This window comes from Saccopteryx bilineata, chromosome 6 (genome assembly GCF_036850765.1).
Source record: "Saccopteryx bilineata isolate mSacBil1 chromosome 6, mSacBil1_pri_phased_curated, whole genome shotgun sequence".
NCBI lineage: Eukaryota > Metazoa > Chordata > Mammalia > Chiroptera > Emballonuridae > Saccopteryx > Saccopteryx bilineata.
The window spans coordinates 23,464,576-23,484,325 of NC_089495.1; the positions used below are offsets into that span (position 1 = coordinate 23,464,576).

General features: G+C 45.0%; 1 protein-coding gene across 1 annotated transcript in view; it reads right to left on the minus strand.

Moving 5' to 3' along the window:
* The window catches only part of GSR (glutathione-disulfide reductase), a 44,217-nt gene extending 35,164 nt beyond the window's left edge, over nucleotides 1-9,053 (minus strand). Inside the window, exon 1 of the mRNA XM_066236186.1 lies at nucleotides 8,690-9,053. Coding sequence (XP_066092283.1) covers nucleotides 8,690-8,995 — 306 coding nt within the window. The 5' untranslated portion in view covers nucleotides 8,996-9,053. The remainder of the gene's footprint in view (nucleotides 1-8,689) is intronic.
* Between the last annotated feature and the right edge of the window lie 10,697 nt (nucleotides 9,054-19,750).

The following is a 19,750-nucleotide window of genomic DNA, read 5'->3' on the forward strand; positions in this document are numbered from 1 at the left end:
TAATAAAGCAAACTGGGGCTATGGGGCACTGGGATATTGCCATCAGCATTTGAAGAGTCTTTCTGGTCCCATTTTTTCTTAATAAGTGTGTTTCCTTAATTCCACATCGTTATTAGGAGCCGCGCTGGTCCGCAACACAGGACAGTTCACAGTGACTTTTTTTTTCTTTTTTCACAGAGACAGGGAGAGAGTCAGAGAGAAGGATAGATAGGGACAGACAGATAGAAACGGAGAGAGATGAGAAGCATCAATCATCAGTTTTTCCTTGCGACACCTTAGTTGTTCATTGATTGCTTTCTCATGTGCCTTGACCGCGGGCCTTCAGCAGATTGAGTAACCCCTTGCTCAAGCCAGCGACCTTGAGTCCAAACTGGTGAGCTTTGCTCAAACCAGATGAGCCTGCGCTCAAGCTGGTGACTTTGGGGTCTCGAACCTGGGTCCTCGGCATCCCAGTCCGACGCTCTATCCACTGCGCCACAACCTAGTCAGGCCTCAGTGACATTATGATCAAAAAGGCTTTTGTTAGGAACACACTTCTAGTTATAAGATAAATAAGTCCTGGGGATATAGTGTACAGCATGGTGACTCTAATAAATAGTATCATATTGAATAGTTGAAAGTTGCTAAGAGTATGTAGATGTTCAAGTCCTCATCACAAGAAAAAAAAAATTTTGTAACTGCATATGGTGAGGGATATTAAATGAGACTTGTGATCATTTCACAATATATACAAATACTGAATCATTAAGTTGTACACCTGAAACTAATACAAGATTATAAGTCAATTATACCTCAATTTTAAAAACTAAAAGTAATTAAAAAACAAAAAGCAGCTTTTGTCCTGGTGATCAACTCCTCCTACCTAACTCTGTTTGGAGAGAACTGCATACCTACATCACGAGAACCTGTCCATTGCAGAATCAGTACACCCACTCAGCGCGAACACCCTGGGAACACCCTGACGTGTTCCCACAGGCCCTGGGGCAAAGGGTGACAGTACTCGGGCAAGCCGACTTCCCAGGGCTGCGGAGGCGGAGAACTGAACCGCAGAGACAAAGCTCTCAGAACAGAAGGCGCTAATTCACCTTGGCTTTGGGCCATTCTTGCATCTCTCCAGGATTCGCAGTTGATCACGAGAAAAGCATTACAGTTAGCTTTTTGGAAACTCCAAAAACTGAATTCAAAGATAATCTTATGTATTTCTCTGTCCTCAGAAATGCCTTAATCAGATTAAGCAGGCAATAAGAGATTACTTATCTGCAATTGAATTATAAGGGAAAACATTATTTTTTTCAGTTTCCCATTATTTATGGCTAACCTAATATCCTACTACAATTATTACTTATCTGATCCAGAAAAATAGCCTAATTGAACCCTTTGAGTAGTACGAACATACATGCTTCCTGACCATCCAGAGTACGATTTTTATTTTAAAAATATGTATGGCAACATTTAAAAAAAAGCAAATGTATGTTCTTCTTGTTTCCATAAATTGGTTATCAAACAAACATGATTTTAAGTTAAAAAAACTATAACTGGAACTAATTTCATTTTTTGAAAAAGAAAACTCACTCGGGGGGGGGCAGCGAGCATGAAAAATACTACTCAAAGGGTTAAGAGTGGCATAGAGATATATATGCTTTGATCTAATTTATCCATTAAAATTTACTAACAGTTCTGGCCCCAGTGTAAACTGAAGGGAATCAAAATATGCCACCCCGAAGTATGCCACTTTGGCATGAGGATTATTTTGAGCTGAGGACAATTAAGAAACAGCAGACAGAGGAGGAACTCTTTGCCCTCCCCTTCTCTGCCTAAAACCAGGGCATAAATGTCCCTGTGTGATGGTGTCTGTCCCCCACTCCTTTCCTTGTCCGTGGGGATGGAAGGATAGCACTCAGGTGAATCTGTACTACAAAGAACAAACAAACAAACAAATAACAAAGGAAGAACTTAATAAAGCCACCCTTATCTTCCATTAGTTTTACCATATATTTGTCTTCCCACAATTTATCCCCCTCAGAAGCCCAAACCCTCTTTGTCTAATCACTTCTCCATAACATATCATCCTTTGTTAAATTGGTTTTAAGCTCAGAGGCCTAACTACTTCTTTGGTTGTTGTTTTTTTTCTCACTTCTTTTCTGTGACACTCTTGCATGCACATGAAATAAACCTTTTCTCTTGTTAACCTATTATCAGTTTAATTTGCAGGCCCCAGTTACCGAACCTAAGAGGGTAGAGGAAAATTTTTTCCTCCAGTACAGAACACAATATGGGGAAAAGTCATCTCATATCTGAGCTTCTTAACAGCTTAAAGTAATAAGTTCTATCAAAGAACAGTGCACTCTAGGTACATCAACATGTTGCTCATCTTGAAAATAAAGTCTTCTACTGGAAAGATTGGGTTGGGGAGGAAACTTTGTCAAGTAATCATTGTCATTAATTGATTTTTGTACGTGCCCTCACCAGGATCAAACCTTGGCATATTAAACGATGCTTTAACCAACTAAGCTACCTGCTAGAGAAGAATTTTTTTAATGACAATTACTCTAAATAATTTGTCAGCAAGCTTATGTTAGTACTTTCATTTTAAAAAAAGATTGTATGTATTGATTTTAGAGAGAGGAAAGAGAGAGAGAGAGAAAGGCCGGGGTGGGGAGGAGCAGGAAGCACCAACTCTTAGTTGCTTCTCATATGTGCCTTGACCAGGCAAGCCCAGGGTTTCAAACCTGTGACCTCAGTGTTCCAGGTCGATGCTTTATACACTGTGCCGCCACAGGTCAAACAGTACTTTCTTTAAAAAAACAAAAAACTACCCTCCAACTGGATCAGTGAATTTCCAAAATCCCTTCCAGCTCTATCACTCCATGACTCTTAAGTTTTCATAGAGAAAGGCTTAAAACAAACAACCCTAAAAACAAAAACTTGTATTTTAAATATTTGTTACAAACTACTGCATGGAAAATTTAGAAACTAGATAACTACGATGTCTAGTAAAAAAATAAAGGGTTTTAATTTAGAAAAAAAAATGTTAGAGAATCAATATTAAAGAAACTTCTATTTAACTTCTCCAAAGGATACCTCTCAATAGTAACACTATCACAAAACCACTTTTGTATCCCTCTCCTACCCAAAACCCTTCCACAGTTCATATAGGCTAGTAAGCCAGGACAAACGGAACAGGGAAACGGAGACAGACAAACGGCCATGCAGTTTACAGCCATCTAACAAATCGCTAAATCCTGTCTTCCTTGCCATGGCTCACTTCTTCCACTGTGACTTTTACTGCATGAATGCACACAGCCAGGGCAGCCCAATTCTTTCCTTAAGGGTTCTGAAGGAAACCCAGGCTCTCCTGTTGCTTCTTCTACCCTAAGCCCTTCCTTTGTTTCACTGCCCCAGCTTTAATAAATGTACCTGGGCTCCTGTGAAATCTTTCCTGAACAGAGTCAAGAATCCATACACTACCAGCTGGCTGGAGGCAGAACAGCTCTGGAGTTTCCCGTGACACTTCCAGAAACCCCACGTTTTTACTACAACCACCTACCCATTAGCTTCCCATTTCTTCTATTAGAGACGCCCTCTGCTCCAGTCAAGCCTGGTTACACAACATACACTGCCTCTAGGCTTTGCCCTGACTCTAACCTTACACACAAATATATATGTGTTCATCTGTTCAAGTTCAGAGAGATACTAGCTCCTTCATGAAAACATTCCACAGTGCCCAGGCAGAGGCCATTAACCACAACTCTTCTCTCAACTACCATAATTAAACCATCTCACTTCGGGGTTCACTGTTTACATTGTGTTCTCCCACTCTACTGTAAATTCCTTGAGAAGGGGCCTTTGTCTTACTTACAAATGTCTGTATCTACCCTTTTCTCTCAGCCAGCCCCAATCCAAACACTTAGCACTTAAAATACAAGAAATAAAGACATGAACAAATGAAATGACACGCTTCAGAAAGCCTCGTTTCCTCACATCTGCTTAGAAATTCCAGCACATAAGTTTATTTTTGCAACTGAGGATAGACCAGATTAACTGGAATCTGAACAAATCTAGGCTCATGTCCTATCAATTGGTTGTATCTTCTCTCATATTCAACACATACCCACAGAGCCTACATGGTATGTCATGAAAAAAGTTAACTAGGGAGTTTCCCACAAAACATCAATGCTTGCAGGAAAATAAAAACTGCTGCAGCCGACTGAGAGAAGAAAGGCCAGGGGCTCTGCATGAAAGCAGTAAAACGCTAGCTGTTCTGAGCTGTCCTTTACTCACTCCCAAAGTAGTGTAGCTCTTAGTGTATTCACTTTACTAACCGGAACCTAAAAATGGGGTCAGCCCCTTCTTTTTCTTTCTTTTTCTTGAGAGAGACAGACAGACAGACGGAGAGAGATAAGAAGCGCCTACTCATAGTCGCGGCTCTCTTGGTTGTTCATTGACTGCTTCTCATATATACGTGCCTTGACGGGGGCGGGGGTCCAGCCGAGCCAGGGACTTAGGCTTCAAAGCAGCGACCACAGGGTCATGTCTATGATGCCACACTCAAGCTGGCGACCATACGCTCAAGTTGGTGAGTCCATGCTCAGGCCGGCAACCTCAGGGTTTTGAACCTGGGTCCTCAACATCCCAGGCTGAAACTCTATCCCCTGCGCCACCCCTTGGTCAGGCAGCTCCTTCTTGATTAATACCAGTAGACAAGGTCGAGAAGCACCACAAGCTTATTATGACATAAATGGGGAAGGAGAAAAGTATTGAGGTACGGATGTGGTAGGAAGTTAGACAGACATGAGCAGAGCAAGGCCGAGAGGCCAGGTATGCCAGGGCACCAGGGTGGAAAGCCTCAGGTGCCAAGCACTGGGAAAGACTGGGACAGCAAAGACCTTACTCCCGGTCACCTTTCCTCACCTGGCATATCACTCACTGGTCATTGGGTTTAGGGCACCACCATCCCCACCTTTTAAATCACTGGTCACGCAGCTCAGACCTTCCTGTGATCCCTCCTCTTCTGTAGCTAGTCACACAGGTAGACCCCCTTAGTGGCAGAACAAGCAAGAGGGCCCAGAACAGTCATTAAGCATTAAGCCCCCAGGACAGTGAGGTTCTGACCTGCACCAAAAATATCTAGGCCTCAGCTGTGTTTCAGCTCCAGGACCAGAAAAGCAGCAAAATCAGACAAACAATGCCGTGGCTGACCTCAGGGCCAGCTGCACAGACTAATGACTCCCTGCCCTAGTGCTGACCAACCAGTGGAGACCGCGACCCTGAAAGAACACGCCTGGAAAGCTGATGAACAGTCTATTGAGATCCTCCTCTGGGACTGCCCCTAACACCCCACCCCACCCTTGCCTGAAAAGCCCTTAGGACGGGACCCAATGCAGCTCTCTCTGTGGAGCCTGCCCGTACCTTTCCTTAGCCCCTTCCTCCACAAGTCTTCCCATCCCCAATCCAGGGTTACTCTTGGAGACATTTTAATATTAACAGGAATTACCTTGCCCAAGTCTTGTGATAGAAAAGGCCATGCCAATAACTTGAGAACAAGTTATAACTTTTTAAAAATGATGAATAGTTTCTCGGTCACAGGATTTACAGGTTTTCCTTGCCTCTCTCTTTCTCCTGAGCTCCAAGGGCCCTTCTTTTGCCTCTGTAACTTGTTTCCTGAGCCCGTTTAGTCTATGGCTCACTACTTCTACCTCTGTAACTTCCTAAATAAACGTTCTCTTATAACTTGAGTCCCGGCTCTGGATTCTTTCTCAGCCAGACCTCAAGTACCGAGGTTGCTGAGCCGAGGTCCGGTCTGATTTCACCCGTTTAGCACCTGGTGTGGCTGCAACACACAGAGGGGCAGTTGTCCCGAGGGCCTGTAGAGGCCCTCCTCGGTCCACTTCCTGCAGAGACAGACTTCTAATTGAGTTTCTCCCAACTAAGGTATCAAGGTGCAAGTTGATAATTAACAGAGATTTTTTTTTCCTTTTCTCATCCCCACTTCCATTTTGAACTTGAAAAATGAGGACCAGACAGCCTGGCCTGTGGTGGTACAGTGGATGCAGGTCAAGCTGAAACGCTGAGGTGGCTGATTCGAAACCCTGGGCTTGCCCGGTTAAGGCACATACAACAAGCAGTCAATGAACAACTATAAAGTAAAGAACTATGAGTTGATAATTCTCACTCCCCCCTGCCCTCTTCTCTCTTTGTAAAATCAATAAATAAAGTCTTTTAAAAATAATAAACAGCCTGACCAGGCGGTGGGGCAGTGGATAGAGCGTCGGACTGGGACACGGAGGACCCAGGTTCGAGACTCCGGAGTTGCCAGCTTGAGCGCAGGCTCATCTAGCTTGAGCAAAAAAGAAGAGCTCACTAGCATGGACCCAAGGTCACTGGCTCGAGCAAGGGGTTACTCAGTCTGCTGAAGGCACATATGAGAAAGCAATCAATGAACAACTACGGTGTCGCAACGAAAAACTGATGATTGATGTTTCTCATCTCTCTCCATTCCTGTCTGTCCCTATCTATCCCTCTATCTGACTCTCTCTCTGTCCTTGTAAAAAAAATAATAATAAAAAAACAGGCCTGACCAGGCAGTGGCGCAGTGAATAGAGCATCAGACTGGGATGCGGAGGACCCAGGTTCGAAACCCCGAGGTCGCCAGCTTGAGCAAGGGCTTATCTGGTTTGAGCAAAGCTCACTAGCTTGGACCCAGGGTCACTGGCTCGAGCAAGGGGTTACTCAATCTGCTGCAGCTCCAAGGTCAAGGCACATAAGAGAAAGCAATCAATGAACAACTAGGGTATTGCAACGAAAAACTAATGATTGATGCTTCTCATCTCCGTTCCTGTCTGTCTATCCCTCTGACTCTGTCACTAAAAAAATAAATAAATAATAATAATAATAAAACAGGCCCTGGCTGGTTGGCTCAGCAGTAGATAATAGGTCAGGGGTGTGGATATCCCGGTTCTATTCTTGTCAGGGCATACAGGAGCAGCGACCATCTACTTCACCACCCCTCCTCCTTCTCTCTCTGTATTCCCCTCTGGCAGCCTCAACTCAGGCGGTTTGAGTGAGTTGGCCCCCAGCACAGAAGATGGCTCCATGGCCTGGCCTCAGGTGCTAAAATGCTCCGGTGCTAGCAAAGCAGCAGAGACCTCAGATGGGCAAGGCATCGCCCCCTAGTGGGCTTACTGGTGGATCCCCTGTCGCCGTACAGGCGGGAGTCTATCTCTGCCTCCCCCCTCTCCTGTAAAAACAAAAGTAAATAAAATAAAATAAACCTTAAAAGTCTCATTGCTTTAAAAATATGAGGACAGGCCTGACCTGTGGTGGCGCAGTGGATAAAGCGTCGACCTGGAAATGCTGAGGTCGCCGGTTCGAAACCCTGGGCTTGCCTGGCCAAGGCACATATGGGAGTTGATGCTTCCTGCTCTTCCCCCTGTTCTCTCTCTATCTCTCCCTCTCTCTCTCCCCTCTCTCTCTAATAAAAATGAATAAATAAATAAAAAAAATCTAAAAAAAAGTCTTAAAAAAAAAAAAAGAATGAAAGAAAAAAAAAAATGAGGACAGGACAAAGAAGTCAACCCTTCCATAGCTGTCAATGTTGTACTTCGTTCATTTCATATACAGTTATTGAGCAAGGTAGTTTGATAAGAGGTGCGAACACGTGAACCTATCCTTGTCCTTAAGGCGTTCCCAATTTAGTATAACTTAAACATCAGTCTCCAAAGGAATTTAGAGAACCCATCCCCAAACCCAGGTTACTCTTGGAGACATTTTAATATTAACAGGAAGTACCTCGCCCAAGTCTTGTGATAGAAAAGGCCATGCCAAATAACTTGGTAACAAGTTATTACTTTTTAAAAATGAATATAGTTTCTCAGTCGCAGGATTTACAATAACCCTCTTCTTTTAGGTAGTTTTAAAAGCCGTCCTCTCCCCCAACAAGACAAAACAAGCAAAACGTCTGAGAATTCACTTAAAAGTAAATCTTACATCAAGGTAACCTGTAATCAGTGGTTCTCAACCTTGACCGAAATTCAGAGTCACCTCTGGAGCTCCTAAACATCCCAACGGCCAGACTGCACTTCAGACCAATGAAATCAGAAGCCACGGGAGCAGTACCCAGGCAGAATTTTTTCAACTGATTCAAACGTACAACCAGGGGTGAGAACCACGATTGTAAATCGTTCTACCCTTGAAATTGAAGAGAGGACCAGGATCCGCATTGCTCAAGGACATTTACCTCCTCACCTCCGCCCCCAATACGCACAGGCCAGCTGCAATTTCTCCAGATGCACTTTTATGTTTCATGGGTCCAGTGATGAGCTCAAGCGTGGAACACATTACTCTTCCACCTTGAGCAGTGACGATGCAGGCAAATTCATTTAACTATAACCTCCTATGGCTACTGCTAGTTTTGCACCTGGGCCGGACCAGACGCAGGGTTAGCTCTGGGGCCCGCAGGGACGCCCCCTTCCATTTCCCTTATCTAAACATGCTGGGGCCCAGACCTCAGCAGCGGCGGGAAAGCGGGCGGCGCAGCGCGAGGGGCCCATCCCCGGGGCCCGAAGGGACGGATCGCGCTCGGAAAGAGCGCAGACTGTTTCTGGAGAAGCGAAAAGAAAGCGGGGCTGCGGTTCGCAGCGCGGCAGCAGAGACAGAGGCGCGGGAGCGCCGGGAGGGACCCGGTACTCACGCAAGTGCCGCCCAGCTTGTGGCTCTCCACCACGGCCACCCTGGCGCCCAGCTCGGCCGCCCGGCGCGCGCTGGCCAGCCCGCCCGAGCCGCCGCCGATCACCAGGTAGTCGTAGGCCACGGCGCCCGCGGCGGGCGGCGGGCCCTGCGCCTGCGGCTCCTGCCGGCACGCCATGGCGCGGAGCACGGCGCGGGAGACGGCGCTGACGGGCGGGCGCCGAGGCAGCGGGGAGCCGGCGAGGGCGCGCGCAGTCACCGTCCAGCTCGAGCTCGCGCTCGTGCCCAGGGCCCGCGGCAGCAGGGCCATGCACGCGGAAGTGCGCGGAGGGGGCGGCCCGGGGCGGTCCCCGGGGAGGAGGGGGCGCCGGCCCGGGGCCAGCGGCGCGGTCTCACCGTGACTAAGCACCCGACCGGGGCGTGGCGGGAGGGGGCGCGGGGCGTGGCGGGGCGGGGCAGGGGCCGCCCCCACCCCCAGCCCACCCCCAGCCCAGCCCCAGCCCCAGCCCGTCCACCAGCGGGTGAGCCACCCGCCCTGCCCCAGGTGAGGAGCTTGCTGCAGCGGGGGCAGTGCGCTCTCTCCGCATCCTATTCACCCCAGCACCTGGGTCCCCGCTCCCGTTTGGCCTCAACAGGAGATGGGTTTCTGAAGGCCCGTGGGGCCAGAAAGGATGAACGTCCTCTTTTATTTCATCCAGACTTCGGAGAGTTGCCCTCCATTATTTTGGACGTCTACGTCCAAAGTTTGACGTGCAAACCACCTGGAGTGCTGATCCCTAGGCCCTAATTCAGGTCGACTAAACGGGGCTTCTGAGAGCCGGACCCCGGCAACCTACACTACAAACAACCCACTCTGGCCCAAAGCGCGGAGGTGGCCGGTTAGAGCCCCTGTTAGGGCACATACAGGAACAGACGGATGTTTGTGAGTCTCTCTCTCCCTCCCTTCCTCTCTCTCAGCTTTCAGATGTATCCTAAACATATTTAGTTTTGGAAACATCAGAATAACAAGTTTGGTGATTGTCAGGGTGCAGAGCAGGCTGCCCAAGATAATCCACAATAATATATTGATTATTTCGAAACAAAATCACCTGAGAAGCAGAAAGAGCTGTCTGAATCTCCTCTTTCCCCAAAAAGTTGAAAATAAATCTCCATAATAGGTGCCCTCCAGACTTCTGAAGGGTTGAGATACAGCTTATCACAAGTTATAAAATCCAGAATTGAAAAGCTTGTATAAGCAAACTTTTACTCATTCACTGCTCAAGCCTAAACTTTGTTTAGATTCATCACTAACAAATAACCAAACCTGCTTAGATTCCTTTCTAATGAACACTAACTTTCTTTGTTCTATCAATTTCTCTCAAATTTGTTTCTTGGTCTAAAAAGTGTAAAAGGGTGCCTAGTTCAATCTTTTTGAGCCTCATTTTATGATCTGAGCATCATATTGTCATTTTCCTATGTACACCTATTAAATTGGGTTTTTTTCCTTATTAACCCAGCTATTTTTTGGTCAATTTTATTATTTATAATTAGTCCAGCCAGAGAACTAAAAAAGGGAAGAGTGGGGGAGTTGTCTGGCTCCCCAACATAATCCACAGATGATGCATAAAGATAGGGTAGAAAGACACACAAGCATTTTCCTCCTGACTGGAACTACCAACTGGGCATCAAAGGAGTGAGTGGGCTTTGAATTGGTGTGGTGAGAGGCTACAGCCTGTGCCCATCTCCTACACACTGAGAACTCTATAAGCAGACAAGTGAAAGTCCAGGTCACAGGTGCTAGGCCCAGCACACTGAAGGGGACTAGGAATCAGGCACCGTCTGGTTAGCACAGTAGCCAAGTTTGCCCCGGCTGCTTGGCTCAGTGGCAGAGCATCGTCTGTTGTGTGGATGTCTCAGCTCAATTCCCGGTCTGGGCACACAGGAGAAGGGATCATCTGTTTCACCCCCTCTCCCCTCTCCCCCTTTTCCCTCTGTCCCCCCTCCCCCTTCCATGGCTCAATTGGCTCCAGCAAGTTGGAACAAGCTGATGTTTCTCTCTCTCTCTCTAAAAACAAATAAATAAAAAATTTAAAACTATCAATGTCTTTAAAGAAAAAAATTTTAATTAATTTATTTTAGAGAGAGAGGAGGTGTGGGAGGCAGACAGAAACATTAATCTGTTCCTGTATATGCCCTGACCTGGAACCAAACCCACAACTCGGGTGTAGTGGGAAGAGACTCCAGTCAGCCAGCCAGGAAAAGTATTGCACCACAGTCACCTGCTAGTTACTTAACCTCTCCGAGTGTCCGGGAGGCTGAGCAAAAGGCAATAAGCATATCGAAGAGAATAACTTAGAGTGGCGGAAGTGAACCAGCAGGAAAGTGTAAACTGGCCAGGGGTCCCACACTTTTTACACAGGGGGCCAGTTCACTGTCCCTCAGACCGTTGGAGGGCCGGGCTATAAAAAAAACTATGAACAAATCCCTATGCACACTGCACATATCTTATTTTAAAGTAAAAAAACAAAACGGGAACAAATACAATATTTAAAATAAAGAACAAGTAAATTTAAATCAACAAACTGACCAGTATTTCAATGGGAACTATGGGCCTGCTTTTGGCTAATGAGATGGTCAATGTGCTCCTCTTACTGACCACCAATGAAAAGGGTGCCCCTTCTGGAAGTGCAGTGGGGGCCGGATAAATGGCCTCAGGGGGCCGCATGCGGCCCGCAGGCCATAGATTGGGGACCCCTGGCTTAGACATTACTCCATAGGCAATACACAGTCACTGGAAATTCTTCAGAGGTGTGTTTCCTTGAAAAGGTATGAAATGAACTGGAGACGGTGAAACTGGCAGTATAAGAGGCAAAGGTAATAAGAGCCAATATTGAGAACAGGGAAGGAACAGATTGGACAGACATAAAAATATGAAATTGACAAGATGGGGGAAGGTACAAGAGTCAAAGATGACAAATCTTGAACCAGGAAATACGGGGGAGAAAATGACTCCATTAAGCAAACATAATGAATTACAAGTCGATGACTCTGCTAGTTTCAAAGGAGGAACTTTTTATCACCTGGTTAGATAATCCCATGCAATATGTTGAAACCAAAGGTTCATAAGGTATTTGGGACTAAAATATTTTATTTTGATGTAACCATTTCCTCTTTGCTTTTGATTTAGGTGGGAAGGGGAATGAGTGGGCATATCCCAAGTACTTGAAGACTTCTGACTGTATCGAAATTTTCTCTTAAAAAATAAAAATTAAACACCGTTTTTCTCATTAAGCAAAGAAATGTCAACTAAAGCAAAATGTTAATTAATGTAGTTAAAAAGTAGTTTTGGGATAATATTAAATGCTAAGAATAAAAATCAACTGAGGTATTGTTCAAGTGTGGCCATCTTATGACATCATGATAAATTAGCAGGATTTGTGAGAAACAGCAGAGCCTCAAACAGTTATTTCACCTTTTAATAATTTTATCATTAAAAATATTTATTGAATACTAGACAAACTTAGGTGGAGATTTCCACAAAGACACTGTGAAGTACTTGTCAAAATAATAAATAATACGTATTGAGCTTATGTGCTTTATGAGACACGGTTCTATAATAAGAGCTTTACATGTTATCCTCTCCTCAACCCAAGAAATAAATACTATTATCTCCATTTTATAGATGAGAAAAATGAGGCCCAAAGAGAGTAGATAACTTGTACAAGATGACCCAGCTGGTGAGTGACAGAGCTGGGGTTCAAATCCTAGAGGCCTAACTCTGAAGCCTGTTCTTTTTAGCCATTGCTGGAGAGAAACTGTCCTACGTGTACTATGGTGAAAATAAAAGATCCAGCCTGACCAGGTGGTGGCACAGTGGATAGAGCATCAGACTGGGATGCAGAGGACCCAGGTTCGAGACCCCGAGGTCGCCAGCTTGAGCATGGGCTCATCTGGTTTGAGCAAAAGCCCACCAGCTTGAACCCAACGGCACTGGCTCCAGCAAGGGGGTTACTCGGTCTGCTGAAGGCCCTCAGTCAAGGCACATATGAGAAAGCAATCAGTGAACAACTAAGGTGTTACAATGCGCAACAAAAAACTAATGATTGATGCTTCTCATCTCTCTCTGTTCCTGTCTGTCCCTGTCTATCCCTCTCTCTGACTCACTGTCTCTGTAAAAAATAAATAAATAAATAAATAAATAAAATTTTTAAGAAAATAGAAGATCCAAAATATTTTTTAAACTACATTTTTTGTAGAAAATGTTGATTATTACTTTTCCTTTTTTTAAATGTACCCCCTCTCTTCTCTGAAATTTTGTATAATTTATAGGAAATATATTCATGACTCATAATTTACTAATTTATGTTACAACATCGTGTAGAGGGTACAGGTCAAAAGCTGTTTGTTGAAAGGTGGTAACAGCATAGTAGTACCCCTTTATCTGCAGGGAATATTTCAAGATCTGCCAGTGGATGCCTGGAATTGTGGATAGTACCAAACTCTATATATGCTATGTTTTTTTCTATACCTACATATGTATAATAAAGTTTAATTTATAAATTGGGCATAGAGATGAACAACAATTACTAAAAATAAAATAAAACAATTATAATAATATGCAGTTATAAAAGTTATATACCTCCTTTTCTCTCTCAAAATATCTTACAGCAATGATGTGAGATGATACAATGCCTGTGTGATGAGATGCAGTGAGGTGAATGATATAGGCATTGTTGATGGAGTGTTAGGCTACTATGAGGGTTACTTGAACAGGAGCACTAGGACACCACAATAGTCGATCTGATACCTGAAATGGCTATTAAGTGACTGAAGAGTGGGCAGTGACGACAGCACAGAGACATGGAGACATTGGACAAAGGGATGATTCATGTCCTGGGCAGGACAGAGTGGCATAAGATTTCATCACAGTACTCAATGGCACTCAACTTAAAACATATGAATGGTTTATTTTTGTATTTTTCCATTAAGATTTTCAGACCACAGTTGACTACCGGTAACAAACTGTGGAACGTGAAACTGCAGATAAGAGAGACTACTGTAGGCCTGACCTGTGGTGGCGCAGTGGATAAAGCATCGACCTGGAAATGCTGAGGTCGCCGGTTCGAAACCCTGGGCTTGCCTGGTCAAGGCACATATGGGAGTTGATGCTTCCAGCTCCTCCCCCCTTCTCTCTCTCTCTGTCTCTCTCTCTTCTCTAAAAAAAAAAAAAAAAAAGAGAGAGAGACTACTGTACTTCTATAAACAATTTGAGAAGTCTGTATGAGAAATAGTGATACATAAAGAGCCTTGCTCATACAGGTTGCTCAGTGAAATGTATTTCTCATGAAGCATATATAAAGATAACTAGATAAACATAATCTGAGGAAAGGAATAAAACAAATATTACTCAATTATACAATTTTTGTGTTTTTTAAGGCTAAGGATAAACACTAAAAAAAGAACTATAACTGATTTTGAAATTAAGAAAAAGCAAATTTTATAAGGAGAAGAAATTCTGAGGGGAAGAGCATGTTGCTTTGTTGGGAAACTGGACTCTCTTTCAGAATATACATCTAGAGGGAAATCACACCTGTGGTTAATAGCTCTTTACCCTTTCATCTCAAACTCATCTTTTTTTTTTTTTTTTTTTTTTTAAGTGAGAGAGAGAAAGAGGTGATTGGAAGCATCAACTCATAGTTGTGTTAATTTTAGTTGTTCATTGATTGCTTCTTATATGTGCCTTGACAGGAGTGGGGCCCAGAGACCTGGGCTCAAGCCAGCAACCATTGGGTCATGTCTATGATCCCACACTCAAGCTGGCGACCCCACGCTCAAGCTGGCAACCTCTGGGCTTCCAACCTGGGTTCCCAGCATACCAGGTTGATGCTCTATCCACTGTGCCACTACCAGTCAGGCTAAAATTCATTGTTTTATGAATGTATTTTGAAAATATAAATAGCCCTGGCTGGTGGCTCAGGGGATAGAGTGTCATTCTGGAGTATGGACATCCTGGGTTTGATTCTCTGTCAGGACACACAGGGAAAGCGACCCTCTACTTCTCTCCCTTCCCTCTTCCCCTTCTTTCCCTCTTCCCCTCCCGAAGCTAGTGGCTCAACTGGTTCAAGCATGGCCCTGGGCACTGAGGATAGCTTGGTTGGTCAGAGTGTATCAGCCTCAGGTGCTAAAAATAGCTTGGTACACAAGCATTGGCCCAAGATGGGGCTACCAAGTGGATCCCAGTTGGGGCACATGTGGGAGTCTGCCTCATTGTCTTCTCTCCTCTCATCTAAAAATAAAAGAAAGAAAAATATAAAATGGAGATTATAAAAATCTTTAGAAATGGGATAGGGAGGTGGGGGTGTTATATTGAATGGGACACTTGAATCCATGTTAACACAATAAATTAAAATTAATAAAAATTAAAAAGAAATAACACTAATATTTCTATTCTGAATCTAAATATGTGATATTATTTCTGTAGCTATTTACATAACAAAACTATTTACACCCTCCAAGTTGATGTATAAAATTAACCATCACACACTATCATACAAACTCTGAAGTGAGCAGGAATCTTTTTTTTTTTTTTTTTTTTTTAAAGAGAGAGTCAGAGAGAGGGACAGACAGGAACGGAGAGAGATGAGAAGCATCAATCATTACCTTCATTGCCACACCTTAGTTGTTCATTGATTGCCCTCCCATATGTGCCCTGACCGCGGGCCTTCAACAGACCGAGTAACCCCTTGCTCAAGCCAGCGACCCTGGGTCCAAGCTGGTGAGCTTTGCTCCACCAGATGAGCCCGCGCTCAAGCTGGCGACCCCGGGGTCTCGAACCTGGGTCCTCAGCATCCCAGTCCAACGCTCCATCCACTGCGCCACCGCCCAGTCAGGCAGCAGGAATCTTATTTGTTGTGTTTGTGACTACATTCCGAGAATCTGTAACAACACCTGGGGCATAGTAGTTGCTTCATATTTATTGTTGATTGAATGAATCAAATTTATAAGATTGATATCATAGTTCCGCATATAACAATACCATTCATTGTCTAAATTCATCTTTCCTCCTCAATGATAACTAAATATGGCTTATTAAACTTATCTGTAGAGCTTTGAATAATAGCTCCAGAATCAGAATCTCTGGGGAAGAAGTCCATATATACATGAAAAGTTCAATAATGAATGCCCTAAAAATGTATTTACCATTTATACCCTGCTGCTGCTGCTTCTTCTTTTTTTTCTTTTTTGTGGCAGAGACAGAGAGAGGGAATAAATAGGGACAGACAGACAGGAAGGGAGAGAGATGAGAAACATCAATTCTTCGTTGTGGTTCCTTAGTTGTTCATTGATTGCTTTCTCATATGTGGCTTGACTGGGGGGCTACAGCAGACCGAGTGACTCCTTGCTCAAGCCAGCAACCTTGGGCTCAAGCTGGTGAGCTTTGCTCAAAATGGATGAGCCCACGCTCAAGCTGGTGACCTCGGGGTCTCGGACCTGGGTCCTCCACATCACAGTCCGACACTCTATCCACTGCGCCACTGACTGGTCAGGCTACCCTGCTTCTTCTAAAAAGAATATACAGGAACAGATTGATGTTCCTCTCTCCCCTTCTCTCTCCCTTCCTCTCTCTAAAATCAATAAAATAAATAGAAAAGAATGAATTTAAGATTTTGCATACATTAGTCAAATAACAGTATAAGAATATTACGGTGTTACAAATAAATGGAAAGAGCATGAGTGTTATGAAGTCAGAGTGTAGCAGGCAATTAGACAGGCATGAACAGAGCAGGAAGGATAGGGCAGGTGCAGAGGGTCACCAGGGTGGAGAGCCACCCCATCACCCAGTGCCTCAGCCCTTGCATACTGCTCCCTGAAGCATTAACCCCTGGAAAACAACATTTAAGCTTCAGCTATGTTTCAGCTTCAGGCCCAAAGAAGCAGCAAAATTAGGAGTGTCATGGCTGATATCAGGACCAGGTGCATTGACTAATGACCCCCTGGCACTTACCAGTCAGGACCACACCTACAAAGCTAATGAATGGTCTGCTGGACTAGGTGGCATTGCAGTGGATAGAGCATCAACCTGGGATGCTGTGGAGTAAGGTTCAAAACCCTAAAGTTGTGGCCCTGGCCGGTTGGCTCAGCAGTGGAGCTTCACCCGGCATGTGGAAGTCCTGGGTTTGATTCCCGGCCAGGGCACACAGGAGAAGCACCCATCTGCTTCTCCACCCTTCCCCCTCTCCTTCCTCTCTGTCTCTCTTCTCCCCTTTTGCAGCCAAGGCTCCACTGGAGTAAAGTTGGCCCAGGCACTGAGGATGGCTCCATGGCCTCTGCCTCAAGCACTAGAATGGCTCTCCTCACATAGAAGCAATGGCCCAGATGGGCAGAGCATCACCACCTGGTGGGCATGCCAGGTGGATCCCGGTCGGGCACATGCGGGAGTCTGTCTGTCTGCTTCCTCACTTCCCTCTTCAGAAAAATACAAACAAACAAACAAAAATCCCAAAGTTCCCAGCTTGAGTGCAGATTTACCAGCTTGAGCGTGTGGTCCCTGGCTTGAGCGTGGGATCATAGACATGACCCCATGGTCACTGACTTGATCCCTGTAAGGCCAGTAGTCACGGCCACCATCACAACCACCTGGCCTGTGCAGGTTCACATTTGATCTGGACAGATGGTAATGAAACAACAGAGCCAAAAACTGGTGGACCATTTTCCTTTATTCTAGACTCATACTGGCCAATGAGAAAAACAAACACACGGGCACCAAAAGCCATTCTTTCTGGTTTTCCTAGAATCAAAGGCTCCACTCGCCTCCATCTCACCTGTTTGCCTCTTCCACGTGGCCTCCCTGCCCTGCTACAACACGGTCTCTCCCCTCTCTACAGCAACGTACTCTCTCCCCTCCCTGCCCTGCTACAACACGGTCTCTCCCCTCCCTGCCCTGCTACAACGTGGTCTCTCCCCTCCCTGCCCTGCTACAACGTGGTCTCTCCCCTCCCTGCCCTGCTACAACGTGGTCTCTCCCCTCCCTGCCCTGCTACAACGTGGTCTCTCCCCTCCCTGCCCTGCTACAACGTGGTCTCTCCCCTCCCTGCCCTGCTACAACGTGGTCTCTCCTCTCTCTACAGCAACGTGGTCTCTCCCCTCCCTACTCTGCTACAACGTGGTCTCTCCCCTCCCTGCCCTGCTACAACGTGGTCTCTCCCCTCCCTACCCTGCTACAACGTGGTCTCTCCCCTCCCTACCCTGCTACAACGTGGTCTCTCCCCTCTCTACAGCAACGTGGTCTCTCCCCTCCCTGCCCTGCTACAACGTGGTCTCTTCCCTCTCTACAGCAACGTGGTCTCTCCCCTCTCTACAACAATGTGCTCTCTCTCTCCCAAAGTGGCCTCCTAGCTCCTCCTTTTAAAACTTTTCAGTGCAAAAGTCCTCCCCCAGCACACATTAATACAACCAAGCCCCTTCCCAAGCATGAAAGCCATCAGCTGTATCACATGAGAGCATCATCATGTGAGCAGTGGCTATTTTTAACAATAAGAGTGAGCAAAACCAGAAAATACAGATTTTACAACTCATTTGCCCAACAAGCCTCAAGGTCGCTGGCTTGAGCAAGGGGTCACTTGCTCTGCTGTAACCCCCTTTCTTGTCTGTCTGTCCCTATCTGTCCCTCTCTCTGTCTCTCACAAAAAAGGGTGGGTGGCTCTGTAATAAACCTGACAAGTTCACTGACAGAAAGTAACCTCACATGGTGGTCTGATCATGAATTCCTAACAGGGTGGGTCACATTGTGTAGTCAAGCCCCCCAGGCGTTTAATTTTTTTAGTAGAAGGTTTATCTTCACTTGAAGCAATCCTCATCCATTGTTCTTGTGAATCTAGGTTAACACACCTTTGAAATGCCAGAGTAATCCTCATTTTCACACTCTGGGAGGTGTAAACTCCCTCAAGGTAGCACATAATCTTGTTAACTATTTTGTAATCCAATCATTGAAAAGTCCTTCCCCCTCATCTTCATGTCATCTTTCTTTTTTTAAAAAATTTAATTAATTAATTTATTTTTTACAGAGATAGTGAATCAGAAAGAGGGACAGACAGGGACAAACAGACAGGAACGGAGAGAGATGAGAAGCATCAATCATTAGTTTTTCATTACGCGTTGCAACACCTTTGTTGTTCATTGATTGCTTTCTCATATGTGCCTTGACCACGGGCCTTCAGCAGACCGAGTAACCCCCTTGCTGGAGCCAGTGACCTTGGGTTCAAGCTGGTGGGCTTTTGCTCAAACCAGATGAGCCCGCGCTCAAGACCTCAGGGTCTTGAACCTGGGTCCTCTGCATCCCAGTTTGACGCTCTATCCACTGTGCCACCGCCTGGTCAGGGTCAGGCTTCATGTCATCTTTCTTATCCCTCCTTAATTCCAAATTTATAAAAAGAACTGCAAAACTGTCAGATCATTTTGAAATCTTGGTTCCCAGCATGTTGCCAGTTTCGTTTAAATAAACTCATAAAAGTTCTGTACTGATTTGATACTACTATACTATGCACTGTGTCCACTCCCAATAAAATCACCACAGGGAAAAGGTCACCCTTAAATTCCTCTAACCTAGATCCCCCAAACCCTATAGAAATCACCTTTTGACCTCCCCTCCGTGTTCTGCCTCATGGTTGTCTTTTGGAGGGGGGGGGATAGTTAGCCATAGACAATTGCAAGGAAGAGACTTCACAACAAAGTTTGGGAAATGGATGACTCCAAGCAAATCTGGAGTACTTAGGAATCTCCATTTTATTGTCCTGACAGAGCCATCAATAGATTACTTTAGGAATATAGGAAGTCAGAGAGGAACGAAATACTTAAAGGAATATATCCTATCCAAATGAAGATGGTAAGAGCTGTGGAACTTCCCTTTCTTTCCTGTTTTTTTTTTTTCTTTCTTTCTTTCTTTCTTTCTTTCTTTCTTTCTTTCTTTCTTTCCTGTTTTAATGAAGACAACAAAGAAGAATATCTGGATTGGTCAGTATAGTTAATTATTTTTTTTGTTGTTGTTGTTGTTTGTGTGTGTATTTTTCTTAAATTGGAAACGGGGAGG